We start from the raw sequence: 21,429 nt of genomic DNA, 5'->3' as shown, positions 1-21,429 counted from the left end.
GCTCCAGTCATTTTTTACAGGAACCAAGGGCAAATGAATATTAATTTTCTAAATCCTTTAGGGGGCCTGCAGGCCGTATTTTGCCCGCCCCTGCCCTAGAGCCAGGTCTCCTTCTATGGAAAGCACCTTGGAGGAGGTGGAGGTTGTGGAGGCAAATGAACATTGAACTTCACTTCATCTACCTCCTAAGTACAGAAACTCATGGACTCAATATAGACATTGGATTTATGACACACTACAACCTGCCTGACATTTGACTCCCCAGGTAGCAGCAGATACCTGTCCACTTTTACCTGCTACCTCCCCCTTCCCCCAAATTCCAGCCTGTTTCTCAACCACTGACACTTCCATTTCCACTGACTGGCTTTCTTGTCTGCATTGCATGCCAGCCTCTGGCTTCTTTACTATTCCTTCCATCCAGGAAGAATAGACACACACACACACACACACACACACACACACAGCCCCAACTAGATGCTTCCTCAGCCTGAAGGGTTTTTAAACCCAAAGCTTGCAAAGAAGAATTTTTCCAACTATTCAGTTGGTCTAATAAAAGATATCAGAATGCCTAAGAACCTTGTCTGGGCTAGGTACTTAGACCAACATGGCTACAACCTATACTCCTTAACACACACAAGTAACACGAGTTTTGCTTTCAGCAGGTTGAGGTACAGTTTCACAGAAACTCCTGCACTACTCTGCCTGAAACCTGGCAGGCCTCCCTCATGCCTGCACGAGTGGTGATGTATGTGGCAAGACACAGCAGCCATCTAACGCCCCACTCTCAGAGCTGAAGGCGGTAGTTTAGTTTCTCACCAGCCAGCAGGGGAAGAACATCTCCCTGCTGAGCTCCTATGGCAGGAAGAACTTGGAGGTATAAGGGTCTGGGGTTATATGGGGAGGAGGCCCCACATTATCCTGGGCATGACCGAAAACTGAACCCTGTCAGGAAAGGGAAGCCTGGTGGGACTTCCAGTGGCACGCAGCCCCAGGAAATGCCAGGACCACGAACCTCCCTAGTGAAAGGCGGGTAGCAGCAGAAGGCACCTGATAACCTCCAGCCACCACACAGTCTTGGCTGGGGAATGCCCAGACTTGTAAGATCTTTAATAGGCCTGAGGCTTACTGGTTGCAGTGGAGTTGTGAGGGTGAGAACAGGGCTATCATGCCTGCAGTTCTCACCCCGTTGTACCTTAACATACATACAAAGTCACATATGTCATGAGTTTTGTTTGGCAGCAGTTAGGAGCAGGGGTTTTTGGGAAACTGCACCTCAAATCTCCTTGAAACTTCGCACGCCTCACGCCCTCAGAAGGGGCTACTATCCCTGCTGTTTTCACCCAAATCTGCCAAAAAATGACAAAGTTATAGGTATTTCATTGATTCACCATTATAGTTAATGGTCAAATCAGCACCAAATCTTTCAAAGCCGATTTGGTCAAATAGATTTGCAATAGCAATCTGAATCAAATCACTGTCCTCCGAATTAGCCGAACCCAGAATCAAATACTTGCCTATTCACACAGGCCTAACATTTATGCCAAAGGAGATACAAATCTAGTATTCGCGGACACCTTTCTATATATCTTCTAATTAGAAATAAAGTATTTTAATGTCTATTCAGTGCTCGATTTTGTTTGCTTCACACAAATTAAAAATATTTTACAAAGATACCTGATACTGTCTAGTTCTGCATTACTGGTCATTTGAATCTCTCACTATTTAGACATGGAAAGAATCCTCCTAATTGTTATTACATGTTAGCCTCTTTTGAGAGGATGATACACTGCTAAGACTATTTATTCAAAAACTATGGATATATTCCTTCTCTGTGGAGATAACAGCTCAGTATTCACCTAAAAACATATTGCTTGTGTTTGTCATGAAATACGTTCAACTTTATTGAGATCAGAATTTCTGCCAAATGTATAATGTTATCCCTATACTAAACATAGTTTCTCCAGTAATTATATAAAAATAATAAAGTTATGAATTTAGATCCCAAATCCCCACAAAAATTAAACACATACTTAAGGTTAACTAAATGCTTAAGGCATTTTTCCTAATTGGGACCCAAGCCATACTAATTAATCTGTTTCTTCCCCCTTTTTTAAAATTTACTGATGGCACTCTCACATCAGCACAAAACAGCTCCATACATTTCATTTTATGAAAAATAATGTGACTACATACTATAAAAAGTACTGTATGTAGTAGGTATACATTTTTCATTCCATTCTCTCCAAACTTACTTTTCTTACCTCTTTCGCACTGAGGGCCAGTAAATCCATACACACATGCACAACGGTTGGGTCCAATACATCGTCCTCCATTCTGGCAACCATTTTCACAGACAGCTGTATTTAAAAAAAAAAAAAGTTTGAAATTAGCAAATTTTGTAATGTTTCAAATCAAGTATAAATACTAATCTTTCATCAGCATCATGGTGGAGTCAAAGTAACTAGATCTAGTTTTTAAAAACAATATTTTAGCAAAAATGCTTAGAAATGTTTTTAGCCTGAAACTGTCTGTACACACCTTCAAGAAAAGGGGTATTTTTTGTTCCTTCATAACTCAAAAACCATCTGCTATACAAAGTTTAGTATGGTTTTAATTGCAAGTCTTGAATGGTAACTTAATCAGTAGGGGTGCACCGATGGAGATTTTTTGGGCAGATACTGATAGTCACTTTTTAGGGAGGCATATTGGCCAATACCTATCTGATTTCTGATATGCAGCTCAGCAGCTTGAAGAGCAGTGTCCAGCTGGGTAGTCTGTTGTGGAAGGGGAGGGGGAAGGGAAGGGGCATGGGGAGAGGGGGGCAGATCAAGGCCCCTATGGTGAGAGAGGGAGTGGGGCAGGAGCTGGGGCAGGCGCTCATCCAAGGGATGCAGGGGAAGGGATGGTTTTTGCCACTGCGTGCACCTTGGGAGGCATGGGGGGGGGGGGCCCTAGATATACACGGAGGGCAGGGCAGGCTGCCACTGTGGGCTGGGGCCAGGGGCTTCGCCAGGCTCTTCCCAGAGAGGGCTGAGCTGGGCTGCACTAGGGGCAGACAGCAGTGGTGCTGGGAGTGGTGTTGGGGGGGCTACAGCAAATTGTGGGGTGGCTGCAGCCCCTCCCCCCATAACCCCTTCCCAGCGCCACTGGGACCCACCCTGAGTGCAGCCCAGCCCCGCCCAGCCCCTGCTAGGAAGAGCCCAGTGCAGCCCCAGCCCGCAATGGCAGCCACCCCACACCACCCTGCACAGATCCGGGGACACATGCTCCCTAAGCCCTCCTGAGGCGAGTGCAGAGGCGGGGGCCATGCCTCCCCCCCACCTCCTCACTGCCCCCCACCCCGTGTCCCCTGGACAAGCTGCAGCTCTGTCCTGCCCTGGCTGGGCAGCACCTGTCCCAACCCCAGCGCCACTCCCTCCCTCACTGCAGGGGCCTCGACCTGCCCTCCTTACCCTCCACATTCCTTCCGTTCCCCCTCCCCTTTCACCACAGACTTAACAGCTGGACGCAGCTCTCCAAGCTGCCAGGGTGCACTCCTGACCTCTTGCATGCTGCAGCTGGGCACGTATCGGCCACTTTACCAGCTGCATCAGGCAAAAAAAGCCGATTTCCAATATAGTTAATTTTCTTTATATCAGTGCCAATCCAATATTGGATCAATGCATTGATGCATCTCTATTAATTAGAAAATTATTTTTTTAAACCATTCAATGGTCAGTCATAGAATGTCCAAATAGGTTTTGGACTTTTGCATGCTTTTTTTAAAATCAATGTCTAATTCGTGTCCATTTATTCTTTTTGTAGGAATTGTCACATCTGGCCAAAGTAGAAAGCAGAGCAGCACTTTAAGCAAGTGATAGCTTGATCCAGTGACACCATGGTCTGTGTTAGTAAGAGGGCACAGCTGGCATCTGGGTCTTGAATATAACATTTCAGAACAAGAAATTATTCAGAGACTGAACTGTATTAATCTCTCTCAATAGGGATTATGACTTCTTACCCCATTACCTAGCCTAGCTAGTCCTCCAGGTGTTAACCTCTTTCTTCATTTTAACTAATCTAATCGATCTACCAATTCCTTTGCTTAGCAGCATCCTATCCCCTTCTATATAAAATCTTTTCTTTCTGCTAGTCCATTCCTAGCTTCTGATAAAGTAGGTTGTTGCCTACAAAAAAACCCCAAAAAACTCATGGCTCTTTGAATTCATCTTCAGGAAAGTTATTAAGTGAATATTCTCCCTAACAGGAATAATTACAAAATCTCATATACTTTTCTGTATTTTTAAATAGAAATAATTGTTCCTGAAAACTGTAAACAAAATATACTCCAAAGTGAAATAAATGTGTTTGAAGTGACAGAAGATATAGGACTCACTCTAAGAAAAAAAAGAAGGAGGTGGGGGGCAAGAAGACCTCAATTCAGCCTCAAAATTAGATACTGCTAGCCCAGGGGTGGGCAATTATTTCGGGCAGAGGGCCATGTACCCAGTTCTGGCAAGCTGTTGAGGGCCACAGGGGTATCCCCACCTCTTGACAGGTACGCTGCCCTCTGGTCACCATCTTGGGACCAATGTCCCAATGTCTTGGGATCAATGTCCCAGGGCCAGCACTGGTGGGGTGCAGAGCAGGGTGCAGGCTGGCAGGGGTGTGTGGAGCCAGGCTGGGCTGCACCAGCAGGGAGAGGGGGGAGCTGGTCTGGCTCCATAGAGCCCCTGCTGACAGGGACCCTGTACCCCCGCCACCCTACCTCTGGGCTCTGCTGGTGCTGGCCCTGGACACCAGTGCAGGCCCCACACTCCTGCGCCCGCTCACTGCCAGTGCCCTCCCAGCCCCACAGTACAGGCATGGGGCAGCACACAGCCCCAACCCCCTGCTCCCCGGCAGGGAAGGAGATGGTTTGGAGCATGGGGAAAAGTGGTCCCTCACCCACCCCATGGCTGGTGCTCCCTACTGCAGCTGCTTGTGACCTACGTGGGGCTGTCCTGAGCAGGCACAGGCAGCCCCACATGCTGGGCAGCACAGCGGTGGCGGTGGCAGCCTCACCAGTGTGAGCTCTGGGTGGGCAGCAGCAAACGCTGCCCAGTGTAGCAAGCAGGGGGCCACAGCTGCTGCCACCATGGCTCACCCATTGGGGCTGCACCCGGAGCCGGCACAGGACCTAGGCTGGCAGCGGGGCTGGGTTACAAGCTAGTGCTGAGCGTGGGGAAAAGCAGCCCCTCGCCACCCCTGGGGCTGCCTGTGCCTGCTCAGGACAGGGGGCCACTTTCCCCTGTGCTCAGCACCAGTTCCTTCCCCATCCTTCCCCCCACCACTTACCTGAGCTTCCCACGCCAGGGCAGCCATGTAGTCCCAGGCCAGAAGCCCCTCCTGGGGCTTCAGGCTGAGGGGGTGGGGCTGGGCAAGCCCTGCTGTTGCAGAAGCCCTCCGAGGATTCCCCTGGGTCCTAGCGTCCCTGGTTCCTGTCATTTCTGACAGGAACCAAGGACAGATAAATTTAAATTTTCAAAAAAATTTTAGGGGCCCTGCAGGCCAGAAAGAATGGCCTCACAGACTAGATCTGGCCCCCAGGCCATATTTTGCCCACCCTTGTGCTGGCCAGACAGGGACATGGCTACAGCCCTGAAGAGAATGCACCATTGCATCTGATCTCCAAGCAGTTTCCACAAGTGTGTTTCCTATGTCACCCCAACAAGAAATTAAAGCTATTATTTCTTGATGTAACACCTTAGGAAGGGCTGCAGCATCATCATGTGCCTTCTCTTAGAAGGTAGCCACTGGTAACCAGGCTTAATATCTTCATACAGAAATATGAATCAAGCAACAGCTGCCCTGCAAATACATTTGCATTCCATCAATTCTGAAAAGTGCTTGTACACTTGCTTGCAAAATATGAGAGATGAAGAGACAGATCACCTGCTTACTAAAATGCCTATTCATATTACTGCCCTTAATCTGTTCTGCCTCATTTAAGGCCGGCTATCTCTGGGCTCTGCAAAACTGTACAGAAAAATGTGTACATGTTCTCTGAGAGAAGATAGTCCCACTATCTTTAAAACCTGCCAAAACAACAACACAGACAGATTTGAGTCTTAAGGTTTCTAACTTAGGTCTCTGCTACTTATGGATGGGGTTATAGAATGTTTGACTACTCGGTGCCAAAACATCTCAAAACTCCAGAGATGTTAAATCTTTTAAACCAGAAAAAATGTGGACATGCTTACTATATCACAAGGAGAAACACATAAAAATGCACTGTTATCTAGAAATGCAATAAATCTTGTATATCTTAATCAGGGCCTATAAAATTGAATTACTTTTCATTCAGAGTGCAAGTGACGTACAAAATTCAGAGACTTCTGTATGCCTGTTACTGCATGTAGTACTTGAATTACATACAATACTTTGTGGAGAATTTTTTTTCCCATATCTCAAAAACAATGGATTAAGGATATGATCATGTTTTAATTAAAGAAATGCTTATTTCTATTCAGACGAATTTCAATCCCATCTAGAAGCTAATTTTTTAAATCTTAATTAAAGACTTGATCCTCCACTGTGCAATCCCAGAGCTCATTATAGCAGAGGTACTCAACCCCAAGTCCATGGGCTAGATCCAGCCCTTGGTACCATGTCATCCAGACGTGGGGTTTCCCCACAGGTCCATGGGGAGCCCTGCAGAATTTGGCCCTGGGCACTACACTGGGAACATAGGGTGGCGCAGGACTGGATCCCCGCACATGAGACTGGATAGGAATGTGATCCCCCAGGACACAGGGCAGGATGGAGAAAGCACATATCCAGATCCAGCCCACGGACTGGTCTTAAGCCATTCATCTGGCCCACAGAGCCAAAACCTTGAACAACACTGCATTATAGAATCACAGCTTGAGACCAAATCCTCCTCAAATTAAATATCACTGTTTAGCATGGCCCAAAAAAGAATCTACAGAATTTGTCCCAAGCTCCTGAAGTTATTAACAAAGGGACTTCTAGTCACAAGTCTGCCAGGGACACATGCTCTCAGACCAACCACACGATGATCTCTCAAGACTTGGGTCTTGGATACGCGTGACATGGCCACCAGAGGATTGCTCACAGTGGCTTCACCACTGTTTCTCTGGGTTTGGCATATAGGAGCAGAGGCAGATAGGAAGCGTATGTGCAAGAGTGTGCACCCTGGCAGAAGCATGGATGCATACAAACATACCCATATGGTACACACAAGACTGCCCTTCGGTGCTCAGCACAGGCTAAAATGACTCAAACAAGAGAGAGGGCTTAGATACGTTTTTCCAACAGTGTCTCTTTTAGAAACAAATGAATTGCAGGAAAGAAAAAACAATTACTAGCTCACTTTAAACAATTCATATCTTGATTACTCCTTGCCATATTTATGTTAACTGCTAATATCAGATGGACATGTATCACATTTAATTCTTTTAATCTTTCTTCATAAACCAATCTCTGTACCCTTAATCATTTTTATCATTCTCCAAATTTATATAGTTTGTCAGTATGTTTGTGGGAGAGGTGTCATGTAGATTTGCGTGAATAATTTGTTTTTCAGTTTCCTACATGTAGGAAAAGCAAAGGACGCTGAACACTAGATTTTCACAAGACTGATGGGGAAAAAGGTGGTGTCCCCTCTCCCACACACACGCACTTCTGTCCAACAGCTCAATGACTAGACCACTTATGTAGGATCTAGGAGACATAGGAATTTGAATCGATATCTTCCAGGAAAGTGCCCTAACCACCAAGCTGTTAACTATTCTGGAGTGGGGAATGCTCTTATTCCCTACTGTTGACCCTAATGTAAAATAAACAAACATTCCATGGAACAGGCACTGCAACCTGAGTCTCTCTCCTGTTGGGTGAGCATCCTAACCACTAGGCTGCAGATCTGTTCTTTCTTTCCCCGCCAATCAATTATTTAAGTATTTTACACAAAGTGGAACAGTTCCAACAGGAAGGATTAGGAGACACTCAACTAAGAATATCCTGCAACTTAATAACTAGGATACTCGATTGGTTCAAGTTCCTATCATAAGTCAAGCAGAGAATGAACTTGTATTTGGTTTCGCACTTCCCTGGTGAGTGCTATAGAGGTCTCATGTCTGGGTGAATGTCTGAAGAGACATATAGTTTGGTGGTTAGGACATTCACCTGGGTTATAACCCTTGACCCAGTAAATAGTTATTTATACAAAATCAGAACAGGGTCTTTTTTCCTCTATCCCTCCCTCTCCCTTCTGATATCCTATAGTAACATGGTTCAAACACTCTCTTGGGAAATGTGACTTGGAATTCCACACCTGATCCCAAGTCTTCCATAACCTTGGTGAGTAGTTTAATCATTCCTTGGATAAAAGAGATCACACCATCATGTCATGGACAAGTTTTATCTAGCCAAAACTATTCACTGGACTCAACCAAATCAGTAAATTGTAAATATGTATTTTGGTTTCAGGATCAATAAAATATATATGTACAATTCATTGATAAAATTCACCCCAGTGAAGAAAACAGATTAAACTACATTGTAGTGTAAATGCAGCCCCAAAAGCCAACATAGAAGTATGTTTAAACTGCCTTCCTTGGATACATTATGTCTTTGCCTATGTAACCCATACATATAGCCCTGGTTTCATCTGCCCTCCTACTCACTGCAAATTCATACAGCTAATTCGAACAAATAAGTGTTGTAGGACTCAACCTTCTAAGGATGAAATAGAGAAGTTACTTACGTTGCCCACAGTACGTTCCAACATAGCCCTTCTGGCACTGGCACTGATCATCTGCACAAGTACCACCATTCATGCACCTGATATTGCACTGTTGTACTATAAGGGGACAGAAATGGATGTATGCATTAAAGAACACTGCAAACAGCAACTAAAAGCAAAGTCTTCAAAAGCAAAGATAGTATGTATCCAATACATGTAGTAATGAAAATACTTGTCTAGTGATGCAAACATATTTCTAATATCCTAAAAGACATTATAAACATATCAAGGGAAAACAATCTTTCTAAGAACATATATCACAACTTACAACTACCAATTATCCTATAGGATTTTGCAACTAAATTTCAACTTCACAAAATTGTATTACACGATATATATACATATACACGTGCATTCTAGGTCTGCCTACAGAATTTAATTTTTCTTTTATTGCATACAAGTATTGCTTACGTAGAACGCTGACAGAGAAAGAGATATTCTAAAGTATAAATCATATAGCTGTATGGTGTAATGATTATATTGTCTAATGTATTTGTTTAAAAGATTTCTAATTTTAGAAAAGTGATCATTTATAAAAGAACAATTAAAGACAAAACTAAAAGAAGAGCAAATATTATAAGTCCTTACTTGACTTTGATCCACAGATAGGTGATATTTGTCCACTGGAACAAGTGCACATATTAGGACGGGAACAAAAGCCATCACCACAACTATTTCTACAAATTGCTGGAAAAAATGCATTTAACACAGTGATTAACAATGTGTTTTTATCTTAAGTTTACTAAAACATTTTTTGTTAATAAACTATATTCAGATGTTTTGTTGTTTTAAAGATAAATTAGTCAGAAAATAATGCATGCCTTCAAGTGAGACAGAAATAAGTTCTATTCACTGATGGAGCTAAACAACATTAGATGCATGCCAAAATAACTCTCAAAATTAGTGGAAGTGGAGTGCCTTCTTAGCAAATCATTTTTTAAAATTAAATTTAAAACAATACTATCAAGAGTAATAAAACCAAAATATTACTCTTCAAGTAACATCCTTATCAAACAAGATTTTTCCTAATTAGGAATATCAGTCTCCAAAATAAGCAACGAAACAAAATTAAAATTATTTGCTGTAGATGGTCTGACAAAGAAAACACCCAGATAGGTGTTTGCAAAATGCAGATTACTAGATGGGTATTTTTTACTTCATATTTTTCAGAAATGATACTGAAAATATTTCTCATCCACGGTTTTAAATTTGGCACCATTTTTGCCTCCCAGCCAATCAGCAGCAAGAAACAGGGCCACCAGGGCCCCTCTGCCAATTAGCAACAGAAGTGGTACGTGGGGGAATCTGCAAGATTAAAGGAGCTACTGCACAGCCTACTTCCACCATGAATTCAGTAGGGCCCCAGTCATTAGGATGGTATGTTTCACTCAGTATTAAGAGAACCATGAAAATGTTAAGGGCCAGATACAGATCTCTTGGGCCATGTCCAGATGAGCATGGACATTTGGTTCTCTAGGGACAACTAGCGGCAGTGCATCTTGTGCTGCTAATAGTTGTCCCAGTGCCACGCACACTCTGGCACATGGCAGGTTACCCAGGTGGAGTAGGAGAGGGTGGGGCCAGCACTGGGCTGGCCCCAGCAGCCTTATCTGGGGTCCTGGTAGGCTCCACTTTTTTTTTCCCTCCATGGGTGTTTTTGACCCCTGGATATCCAGGTGTAACCTCCTCCTCCCCCCCCCCCCCCACAAAAAAACCCACACTTCTCCCTTGCAGCATGGAAAGCAGGTGAACATGCATTATGTGGCACTGCAGGCATGTCTGTGGCACCACATATGGCTCAGCTGCAGTCATCTGGACATGGCCTTTAAATTCTTATTAATAGTTTTTGTTTTTTAATATGAAGGATAGAATCTAAGCCTCAAAACAGTACAACAAGAACTACACATAGCTCCCAATGAAGGATGAACACCACGAAGACAAGAGACAAAACAGAATCGGAGTCTACATGTGGACAACCCTGCACCTATGAATCCAGGGTGAACTACCCTTCCTAAAAGTCTAACATCTCCACAAATTGTGTATTAGTAGGAGAGAAACAGAACAGCATATGCAAAGGAATCTGTGTGTTGACAAAAGTCACATTCCAAGCCCTTAAACAAAAAAGCCCCAAAAGAAAGAGTATATGTCCCAGAACTTTGTATTTGAATTCAAAATTTGTATTTGAATTCTGCCTTCAGAAAATGTATTAATGAAATTAAAAGCTATCTAACTTCTTTAGCAAAGCAAGCATGAAGTTATTTGCCTTCCTGCTCCATTATACAAACAGAAATGTGTTTTCTGGAGATTTACCATCTTGGATTGTCCTTCCTCCCTCAAAAAAAAAACAACAAAAAACTCTGTACTGATGTCAAACATGGCCAAGAACAAATTAGGTAAACAATATTATGTGCCTCTGTGTTCTCCTTGAAAGCCTCCATTAAAAGTCCAACACCCCTCAGCAAAGAGAAGACTATCCTCACCTCAAGATGCCTATGAATTTCTTTTTCTTTTTCCCATTTCCCATCAGAGGTACATTAAGGACCTGCCCATTTCATCTAAGAATAGGCTATACCTGAAGTATGCCTTCCCTTTGGTAAACCTAAGCCTCAACGAATCTGATAAGCAGGGATCCTGATTTTCTCCATTTAAAACCTCCAGTTCTCTAATAAAAACTGCAAGTTCTCCAATTAAAAACTCAAGATCTGCAATTAAAATGAAACACCACTATATATATATATATCAGTTGAACACAATGTTTTATTGATACATTTACAATTTTAAAGAAATCTGGAAGCCTACCAGTGCCTCAATCACTATAGTAAAGTAAATTCTAAATACCTATATATTTTGGAATTGCTTTATCATGGAAAATAGAAAATCAGAGCTGTCCCTGCCCCCTTCACTCACCAGGATGCAGGTCCAGCTGCAGCTGTCCCCCCCATCCCACACTTCTTTGTGGCACTGAGCAGCCCTTACAGGCCAGTGCCTAGCCCCTGCCATTTCCCCCCACTCCCAAGCCACAGCCCCCCAGCCCTGCTGGTGCCACTCACTCCCCACACACAGCCCCGCCACCCAGCCCTGCAGGAGGGGGAGGCCCTAGTTGCCAAGGCTATGGGGCTAGGGACCCGGGCCCATAGCCCCCGCGCCTGAGCCCCAGATGCTGCCCATAGGAGGCAGTGGCTGCTGGAGCAGAGTGCAGAGCCTGGCTCCCCTTCCCCCACAGGCAGCACAGCCAGGGTGGAGCCCATGGGGGTGAGCGGATGCAGGCTGGCCACTACGGGCTTTGGTCTCCTTGTACTGTTGCCCTCCCTCCAGGGGCTCCGCAGCCCAGCACGTGGGACCTGGCATGGCAGGGTGAAGCTGGAATGGGTAGAGAAGCCTAGTGTCGCTACCACAAGCACAATGCCACCATGGCGAGGCACTCGCTGCTCACCTGGCAGCAGCGGCGGTGGCAGTGGGGGTTGTGCCCCCTGCTGCTGCCAGGTGGGCAGGGGATGCCTCGCCTTGGCAGCATGGGATTCGTAGCAGTGGCACCAAGCTTCTCCGCCCAGCCCCAACCTGCGACATCGGGTCCCGCTCACTGGGCCACACAGGCCCTGGGAAAAGGGCACCAGGGCAGGGAGCCCCAAGCCCATAGTGGGCAGCCAACACCCATGCCATGCACAAATTTGGGGGGCACATGCCCCCTTGGGAGTGCATGTAGTGGCAGGGAGCCAGGCCCCTCCTCCCCAGACAAGCTGCCCAGGCCCCATGTCCCAGGCACTAAGCCACACGCACTGCCTGGGTTGGACTGCACCCCCAGCCCAAACCCTAGCCCTGCCCAACTCCTTTCCTCCCTAGAAGGGCCTCAGTTGCCCTCCCCCTACCCAGACTTACCTGCAGAAGCTGCTTTCCAGGCTGCCTGGCAGCCATGTGCATGTGTACATACACACATTCACATGGCACCCTCTGACAGACTGCCTTCCTCCTGCTCCCCCCAGCTTCTTGCAGGCTAGAACTCTGCTAGCCTGCAAGGAGAAACCCACTTTAACCCACATTTTTCTCCTTTAAAAGGAGAAAATCTGGGTTTTCCCCCTTAAAAATGAAAAAATCCAGGGTTCTTTTCTGTTGCAAACAGAAAACCCAGATCCCTGCTGATAAGGACATCTCCTCTATTACTAGATTTATTTGTCACAAATAACCTTCTAAACCTAAACCTTCTCGGGGCCACTTTCCCCGAGGCCCGCCCACCTGTTTCTGGGCTAACTGCCCGCCTTCTCGCCCGCCACACCTTGATGTTAATTGATTAATAGAGATGTTAATTATGCGGGAGGCTGCCCATTTCCTGCCCCGATGCCAGGGGGCACTATCTGAAGCTCCATTCCTCCCCTACACCGCAGCCCAAGCCTCACAGATGGCATCTATGTTCTCATAATCACCGGCCCCTTGCTCTGGGTCCTAGACTCCTACTGATTGAACCGCAACCTAGAATCCTCTCATCAGGCATACTCTTACGCCGTCATACCAGGCAACATAGCTCCCTGAGCTGCTTCCCCTTCAGGTGTGATCCCCTCACTGGGACTTTCGGCTTTCTAGCCCTGGCCCACCTCCAGGCCAGTCAGAACCCCAGGCCCTCGCAAAGCTTCCTCTCATGCGTGGATGACCTCTACCTGACTCAAGAAGTCTATGGGCCAACGAGAGGCAAAGCGCTGCTCGACCTGGTGCTGGCTACTGGGGATGACCTAGTCGGCGACCTAGTGATCGATGGGAAGCTGGGTGACAGCGACCACGAGCTGATCACCTTCACCATCCGCCGAAAAGCTGGCAAGTCAGTCAGCAACACGGAAGTCCTTGACTTCAGGAAAGCCGACTTTGACAAGCTCAGGAGGCTTGTCAGTGAGGCCCTAAGTGACCATGAGCACAGGGAGAGGGGAGTTCAAGAAGAGTGGTTGCTCCTCAAGGGAGCGATCCTCAATGCACAAACTAAGTCTATTCCATCATGGAGGAAAGGCAGCAAGAGGGCACAGCAGCCCCCCTTGCTCTCCAGGAATCTATCAGACCTCCTGAGGCTAAAAAGAAAGGCCTACAAAAGGATGGAGGATGGGAGTCACCTCCAAGGAGGATTATTCTGCACTGGTCCGGTCCTGTAGGGAGCAGACCAGGAAAGCCAAGGCTACAACTGAACTCCAACTAGCTTTGAGCATCAAGGACAATAAAAAGTCCTTTTTCAGATATGTGGGGAGCCTGAGGAAAAGCAGGGGCAACACTGGACCCCTGCTGAACCAGATGGGACAACTGACAACTGACGCCCAGGAAAAAGCCAACCTATTAAATAGGTACTTTGCGTCGGTCTTTCATCAGCCCCATGGGACGCCCATGCCCGCTACGGGACAGGGAAGTCCAGGTGAGGGTGATCCCCTGCCCTCCATTAATGCTGACTTTGTGAAGGAACATCTTGAGAAGCTGGATACCTTCAAGTCAGCCGGCCCTGACAATCTTCACCCCAGGGTACTCAAGGAGCTGGCGAGCATCATAGCCCAGCCTCTAGCACGGATCTTTGAAAACTCTTGGCTCTCTGGTGTAGTGCCCAAAGACTGGAAGAAGGCCAATGTGGTGCCTATCTTCAAGAAAGGGAGGAAAGTGGATCCAGCTAAGTATAGGCCCATTAGCCTGACTTCTATCCCGGGGAAGATCTTAGAAAAGTTTATTAAATAGGCCATCCTTAATGGACTGGCCGACGCCAACATCTTAAGGGATAGCCAGCACGGGTTTGTTGCGGGTAGGTCTTGCTTGACCAATCTCATTTCCTTCTACGACCAGGTGACCCATCACCTGGACAAGGGAGAAGAGATTGATGTCATATATCTTGACTTCAAAATAGCCTTCGATCTGGTGTCCCATAATCACCTCTTGGAGAAACTGGCCAATTGTCGCCTTGGGTCCTCCACGTTCCACTGGCTGGAAAATTGGCTCCGGGGTCGGACCCAGAGGGTAGTAATTGATGGAAGTCACTCATCATGGTGTCCTGTGACCAGTGGGGTCCCCCAAGGCTCTGTCCTTGGACCCATACTGTTCAACATCTTCATTAATGATGTGGACACTGGAGTCAGAAGTGGACTGGCCAAGTTCGCCGATGACACCAAACTTTGGGGCAAAGCATCCACACCAGAAGACAGGCGGGTGATCCAGGCTGCCCTGGACAGGCTCAGCAAGTGGGCAGACGAGAATCTGATGGTGTTCAATGCCAATAAATGCAAGGTTCTCCACCTTGGGAAGAAAAACCCGCAGCATCCTTATAGGCTCGGCAGCGCTATGTTGGCTAGCACTAAGGAAGAAAGAGACTTGGGGGTCATCATTGACCACAAGATGAACATGAGCCTGCAGTGCGATGCTGCGGCTAGTAAAGCGACCAAAACGCTGGCTTGCATCCATAGATGCTTCTCAAGCAAATCCCGGGACGTCATTCTCCCCTTGTACTCGGCCTTAGTGAGGCCGCAGCTGGAGTACTGCGTCCAGTTTTGGGCTCCACAATTCAAAAAGGATGTGGAGAAGCTTGAGAGAGTCCAGAGAAGAGCCACGCGCATGATCAGAGGTCAGGGAAGCAGACCCTACGATGACAGGCTGAGAGCCCTGGGGCTCTTTAGCCTGGAAAAGCACAGGCTCAGGGGTGATCTGATGGCCACCTATAAGTTTATCAGGGGTGACCACCAGTATCTGGGGGAACGTTTGTTCACCAGAGTGCCCCAAGGGATGACGACTAGGTCAAATGGTCATAAACTACTACAAGACCGTTTCAGGCTGGACATAAGGAAGAATTTCTTTACTGTCCGAGCTCCCAAGGTCTGGAACAGCCTGCCACTGGAGGTGGTTCAAGCGCCTACATTGAACACCTTCAAGAGCAAACTGGATGCTTATCTTGCTGGGATCCTATGACCCCAGCTGACTTCCTGCCCTTTGGGCAGAGGGCTGGACTTGATGATCTTCCGAGGTCCCTTCCAGCCCTAATGTCTATGAAAGTATTGCTCGCGGTGGGCCCCTGGCCCTTCAACCCTTCCGGTCCTAGCCCCAGCATGGGCCAGTCAGGGGAAGTTCAGACAGGCCCTGAGTCAATGGCCCTTACTCTTCTTCATGGGGTCCACCTTCCCGACCCTCCAAGAAAGGGGTAACCCACCTGGCTGTGGGGCTAGGGGTTAAGGCGCCCAGACCCACCTTTCACCGAGGTGGTAACTGGCCTGGCATTTCCTGGGGGCTCCCACGCCACTGAGAGCCCCACCAGGCCACCCACTCTGGGCAGGGTGCAGTTTTAGGTCATACCCAGGACCAGGAGCCTCTTAACCATCCCTTACAGCTCCTCCCTTACCTCCAGACGATATCAGCAGCCCTCCAGCCCAGCTGTGATGTTGCCTGGCCTCTAGCTGCCGAGATGCCCTGTTTATATGGGCAGCCCCAGGTCCCGAAATGGCTGCCCTCATCAGGCACCTGGCAGCTGCCTGCTCCAGGACCTTAAAGTGGCAGGCACAACCAGTGCCCTGCCACAGTTCTAAAAAAAGGACTAGATTACAATTTTTGACCTGATGAACACTTTGAGAGAGAAGTAGCAATGCCGTGTGATAATTTTAACACAATTTATACTAATAACTGACACATTTCAAGGATGTAAATTGTTAAACTAGCCTATGAATAATTCAGCTAATCTTCAAAGAAAGTAAAAGAACACTGCAAACTTCTGTCTGTTACCTGTAAATTATTTCTTATGCAGCACTAGGAATTAGGATTCATCATTCAAACTACTTAAGTAAATTTGATAATTAAATCTTAAGGGCCTATTTTAAGGTATCTATGCAGAAAGATAATGACCCTAACCTGTTCATATTGTGATAGAAACTTGCCACAGAAAGTGCAAAGACAAAACCCAGAACAAAATGAAAACTGTGCTAACAAAGGACTCTGTGTTGTTTCCATAAACACAAACTCTTAGGCTAAGTACAGACAGCCAAAAAGCCCAAAGCTGAATCGATTCAATCTGTGCAGGTTAGTCTAAACTGTGCAGATTGAGCTAAAAAGCAAGTCAATAGACATTTATTTTTTATTCTAGAAATGTAGCCACATGCCTGCAGTGGCTCAGGCCAGAAGCTGGGGGGCCCTAGAGTACGCCTCTCTGCTCAACTGCAGCAGACAGCTTGAGCCAACGCTAGCCCACATACCCTGCAAGGGAGGTGGGCAATGCAAAGCATCCTGAGATGCTGGGGAACTATGAGTTAACTTGAATCTGGAGGGCACCTGAGACAGAAGTTCAAGAAACCAATTAAACCTAAATCAGTTAAGCCTGATACTTCATCTATCCAGGTTTATCTTAAACTGATTTCAGCTATTTAAGAAGCAGTTTATGTGTACTGAACTTCTGCTGTGTTAAAAATTTGAATGGGTTTTCAATCACTTATACCGGTTTATGTATAATTTCTGTCCCTAGCCCTAATGCTTTACTATTCTCTAGAAATGTACCAATAGATAGGTCCGATATTGGATCAGCACTGATATAAAGAAAATTGAGTGTATCAGAAATCGGCCTGATGTGGCCGATAATTTGCTACCTATGCAGCGCAGCATGCAGGCAGCGAGGAGCACAACCTGGCAGCGTGGAGAGCTGCATGCAGCTGGTAAGTCCGTTGCGGTTGAAGGGAAGGAGGGAGGGAAGGGGTGTAGGGGGGCATATCTACGCCCCCTGCAGTAAAGGAGGGAGTGGGGCCAGGGCTGGGGCAGGCACTGCCCAACCGGGGCAAGGTGAACACAGGATGGAGCTACAGCTCTTCTATGGGGTGCAGGGAGGGGGGGCACCACCCCACCCCACCCCACCCCATGCATGTTAATTATAACACCTGGGAAACAGACTACCCAAAGTTGATTTTTTTAAGTCAGAAGTTGATTTTTTTTCCAGTCCACAGAGAGAGGAAAACAAAACAGAACAGGTCAATTTCCTAAGACAAGATCTATACTAGAAATGCTTGTTGATTAAAGAATGTCAATTTAGGCTGCAAGTCTTTATCACATTTTGATACACACAGAATACCCAACTGTAAATGCAATTAAGAAAGTGCTTTTGCCAGTATAATTTACTTCATTTGAAGCAATGAGCTTTACTAGCAACTCATCTCCACTAGAGGGGTTGCTGGCATAGGTATCCTTCTCTCATGTAAACCTGGCATAACTGAACAACTGTTATACAGGGTTTTAAGGGAGACCACTTGTAACAACAATTTACAGTCACTATAGAAACATGTTCCCCTCTTCCACCACCTATGACTCACTGAAAGCAGTGTCAGGTATTAACAGCCCACCCAATCTCTCAGTCCTATTGGCCCAATTTTGTGCCATTTAATCAGTGAATTTATTATTAAGTTAAAAAGAATAAGAGTTCTCTGTGTAGATAAGTCACATGAAGTCAATGGGAGTTTTCTGCTTGAAAAAAATCCCAGGATAAGGACCTTAGTATGTCCTATATGCCAGATTTTTTAAAGGTATTGTGGCACCTAAAGATGCATTAGGCAAACTGACATTTCTGAAAAAGTATGAAGGTATGTAACTGTCATTGATTTTATGTAACCGTCATTGATTTCAACACAGGTGTGCCTCTACTTTGGACGTGACATCTAATCCCATTAGATGCCTATGTGTATGTTTACGTACTATAATACCTTGGGAAAAAAAAAAAAAATCAGTCTCTCCATGCTGCTTATAAATTTTACATTAAGTGTCCCTTGGGCCAACAATCAAATGTACGAAAGATAGCAAATGCAGAGTTGCACGTGCTCAAGTATTCTCATTAACCCACCGCTAGGGATAGGCTTCTGTGTTCTGAATTCTTTTCTGTACAACATTAAGGCCAACCCAGGGGTCAACATACCTGGCACAGCTGAAGGTAATGTTAACAAGACCTATTTAGATATACAATCAACAAAAAAGTTTTAAAAAGCGCTAACAGTACTGTGTTATTAGGCAGTGGCTCTTTCATCTCTGACTTGAAAAAGCCTACATTTTCCTCTCATTCCCCATTTTGTGCCTGAACATCTATGATTTGGTAGACAGAGCATTACAAAGCATATCCCAGCAGACCTACAGAATGTATTTCTGTATTAGAAATGTGAAGTTTATCTGTTTTCCTTACAAACATGCCAAAGACAAGACACTTAAAGGCTGGGAAGAATGGCTACAGTGCCTCATTAAAGCTACAGTTCAAAGAGAGAAAAAAAGTATGCCTCTGAAATTAATTATAATCCAGCAGACAGAAACACTAGTTTAATTTTATATTTCCTTTCTAGGTAGACAATTTTTCCTAACTAGGGCACTCAGACTTGCTTTCTTTTGCCAAGCCATGTCAACAGCTAGCTCCGTCAGCTTAACAGTCCTTCTGACCAATGCAATATCAGTCTATAGGCTTTATAACTTTATAGCTATTAAAACATAACTAAAAATTACAAGCAGGAGCATAAGCATCCCTACACACTACAGAAGTTCCTCACAACATTGTAGCTTTGCCATTCCAGGTTTGCCACAGAAGTTCTTAGAAAACTTCAGATTTCACTTGTTTCACGTTTGGATGTTTTCCATTTTGACTGCTAATCACTTGATTTATGATTTTTTTTAGCTAAATGGATCCATGTCTCTTATGAATGTACCAAACAAAATACAATGATTTGCCAATCTTGCTGTTATGGGAACTGTGAGCCAATACTTTTTTTTTTTTTTTTAAGGTGTCAACTTGCCAAATTAATTTCAAGATGAATCCCATGTTATTAAACTGAACAAGCAGGAAATTTCAGGGAAGACAATTTCAGTCCATTATTATAACCCCCAAAGGGGGGGGGGGGTTGAAAATAAATAAATAAATAAATAAAACAAAAATGGAAGTCAGACACTTACGAACAATACACTGATTTCCTCCAGGGAGCGTTTTCCATCCAGGGCAACAATAGGAGTGGAATCTAGAGCCACACACATTTGGCCTGTCACACAGACACACAAATAAAGGCATATGCAAAAAACACAGGTCACCATAAACATACAGCCATGGGTTGACATATTCAAAAAGATAATAAATCTACTGGTCACATAATACAAATGCTAATTTGCCAAAAAAAACCAAACAAACAAAAAACAACCTCCCCCCAAAAAGAAAGCAAAATCCATACCCCTAAACACACCAAATACCTATATATATGCCTTCCAAAACCAAACTAAACTTTCTTCCAATAGAAACTGATAAAACCAACTCCTTCAATGAACCCAACTCATTTTGCATAACATGGTTTTCAATTTTTGAAGGGGGGAGGAAGGAGGAAGCGAGGAAAAGCAATGAAGCAAATCCATTTGGTGGTGCATCGCTTCTGCTTTCAGTCAAAGTGCCGATGGACCAAGGACATACTGGGCCCCCGGGTGCCTAGGAACAGTCATTTTTTTTCCACAACATCAACCAACAGCCTGCTTGCCTCTCCAAAATGACCTAACCCTGACACAGTTTGTTAAGTGAGAAGTTCTGAGACAGAGGAGAGGGGCCTCCTGCCTGAGGGGTCGATCAGGACGACAAACCAAAAGTGAAGCACACCATGCACAAAACCCCCCATTGCCCAGGCACAGCTCTCCAGCAGGTATCCATGCAGGCAACACAAAGCCCCGAGCCAAGAGGCACAGCGCAGTAGCTAAAGCTTTCCAGGCTGCCGGGACCGAAGCGACATCCTGACTTGCCCCCACGGAAGCAACACCGGGGCAACATTTTGCGCCTCGCCCCCACTGCAGTACATTTTTCACTTTTTCTCAACACGAAGGAGACCGGGGGGGGGGGGGGGGCGGCACAGCCGGGAGGCTGCCTGCCTGCGCTTGGGGAGCATCCGAAGCGCCAGGAGGGGAGGTCGGGGGAAGGAGGACACTTAGCCGCACAGACTCATCGACTGAAGCGATAAAGATGAGCTGTGCTCAGTCCAGCTTTGGGACTTGACTATCGGGCTTGCGCCCGAGGGAATGCGGAGATTAAGATCATAGAGAAAATAATCATAAGCGGGAGGGGAGGAATCATTCCCAAGCCTCAGGACCTGGGCATGGATCTAGCGTCTCGGCATCCAGGCTCTTGCTGCCCTTTCCTGTCCCCTGAGGCTGCCCCCGTGCCCGGGCCCGAGGGAGCGGCGCGGCGCGGCCCTACCCGCGCAGCACGTCCTGCTGGCCTCTCCTGCGGACGCGGGCGGCGGTGGCGGGGCTGCCCGCGCCTTCCTCGCGGGGCTCCGCGTCCGCTCCGCGCGGCGGCTTGGACTGCCCGCCGGCGGCTCCCGGCGCCCACAGCGCCACGCAGGCGAGCCACAGCACGCAGAGCCGCCGCCGCCTACCCATCCTGGCGGCTGCGGGAGCCGGGGGGACAAGCGACGCGGCAGCAGCGTCTCCCGAACTCAGCAGCAGCCGCCGCCGCCGCGCATCCCCGAGGGCCGCGGCTTTGTTCCAGGTGCCGGCCCCTCTGCTCCGCGCCGGGCCGGGCTGCAGGGGCGCCGAGGGGCCGCCCGCGGGGTTTTAGGCAACGCGGCCGCTTGCCTGGCACTGCGGAGCGCAGCAGCTCCCGCCCGACACGTGGGGGGCAGGCGGCGGCGGCCGCGGGAGGAGGAGGGAAGGGAAGGGAAGGGCAGGGC

General features: G+C 46.7%; 1 protein-coding gene across 5 annotated transcripts in view; it reads right to left on the bottom strand.

Annotated features, from left to right (window-relative positions):
- Nucleotides 1–21,393, bottom strand: part of FBN2 (fibrillin 2) — a 307,967-nt gene extending 286,574 nt beyond the window's left edge. For 2 of the 5 annotated variants that reach the window (XM_019478066.2, XM_059724893.1), the window contains exons 1-5: nt 20,955–21,391; nt 19,682–19,764; nt 9,374–9,472; nt 8,747–8,842; nt 2,253–2,357 (exon numbers count right to left, since the gene is read on the bottom strand). In XM_019478066.2, the coding sequence (XP_019333611.2) occupies nt 2,253–2,357; nt 8,747–8,842; nt 9,374–9,472; nt 19,682–19,764; nt 20,955–21,139 (568 nt within the window). In that variant the 5' untranslated portion in view covers nt 21,140–21,391. Of the gene's footprint in view, nt 1–2,252; nt 2,358–8,746; nt 8,843–9,373; nt 9,473–19,681; nt 19,765–20,847; nt 20,871–20,954 lie in introns of those variants that run through there. The other 3 variants (XM_059724895.1, XM_019478067.2, XM_059724894.1) reach the window with 3 other exon arrangements.
- Nucleotides 21,394–21,429: the final 36 nt, after the last annotated feature.

The sequence above is a fragment of the Alligator mississippiensis genome, chromosome 3 (genome assembly GCF_030867095.1).
Source record: "Alligator mississippiensis isolate rAllMis1 chromosome 3, rAllMis1, whole genome shotgun sequence".
NCBI lineage: Eukaryota > Metazoa > Chordata > Crocodylia > Alligatoridae > Alligator > Alligator mississippiensis.
The sequence above is the reverse complement of the archived record's forward strand: the minus strand, read 5'-3'. Positions and strand labels throughout refer to the sequence as shown.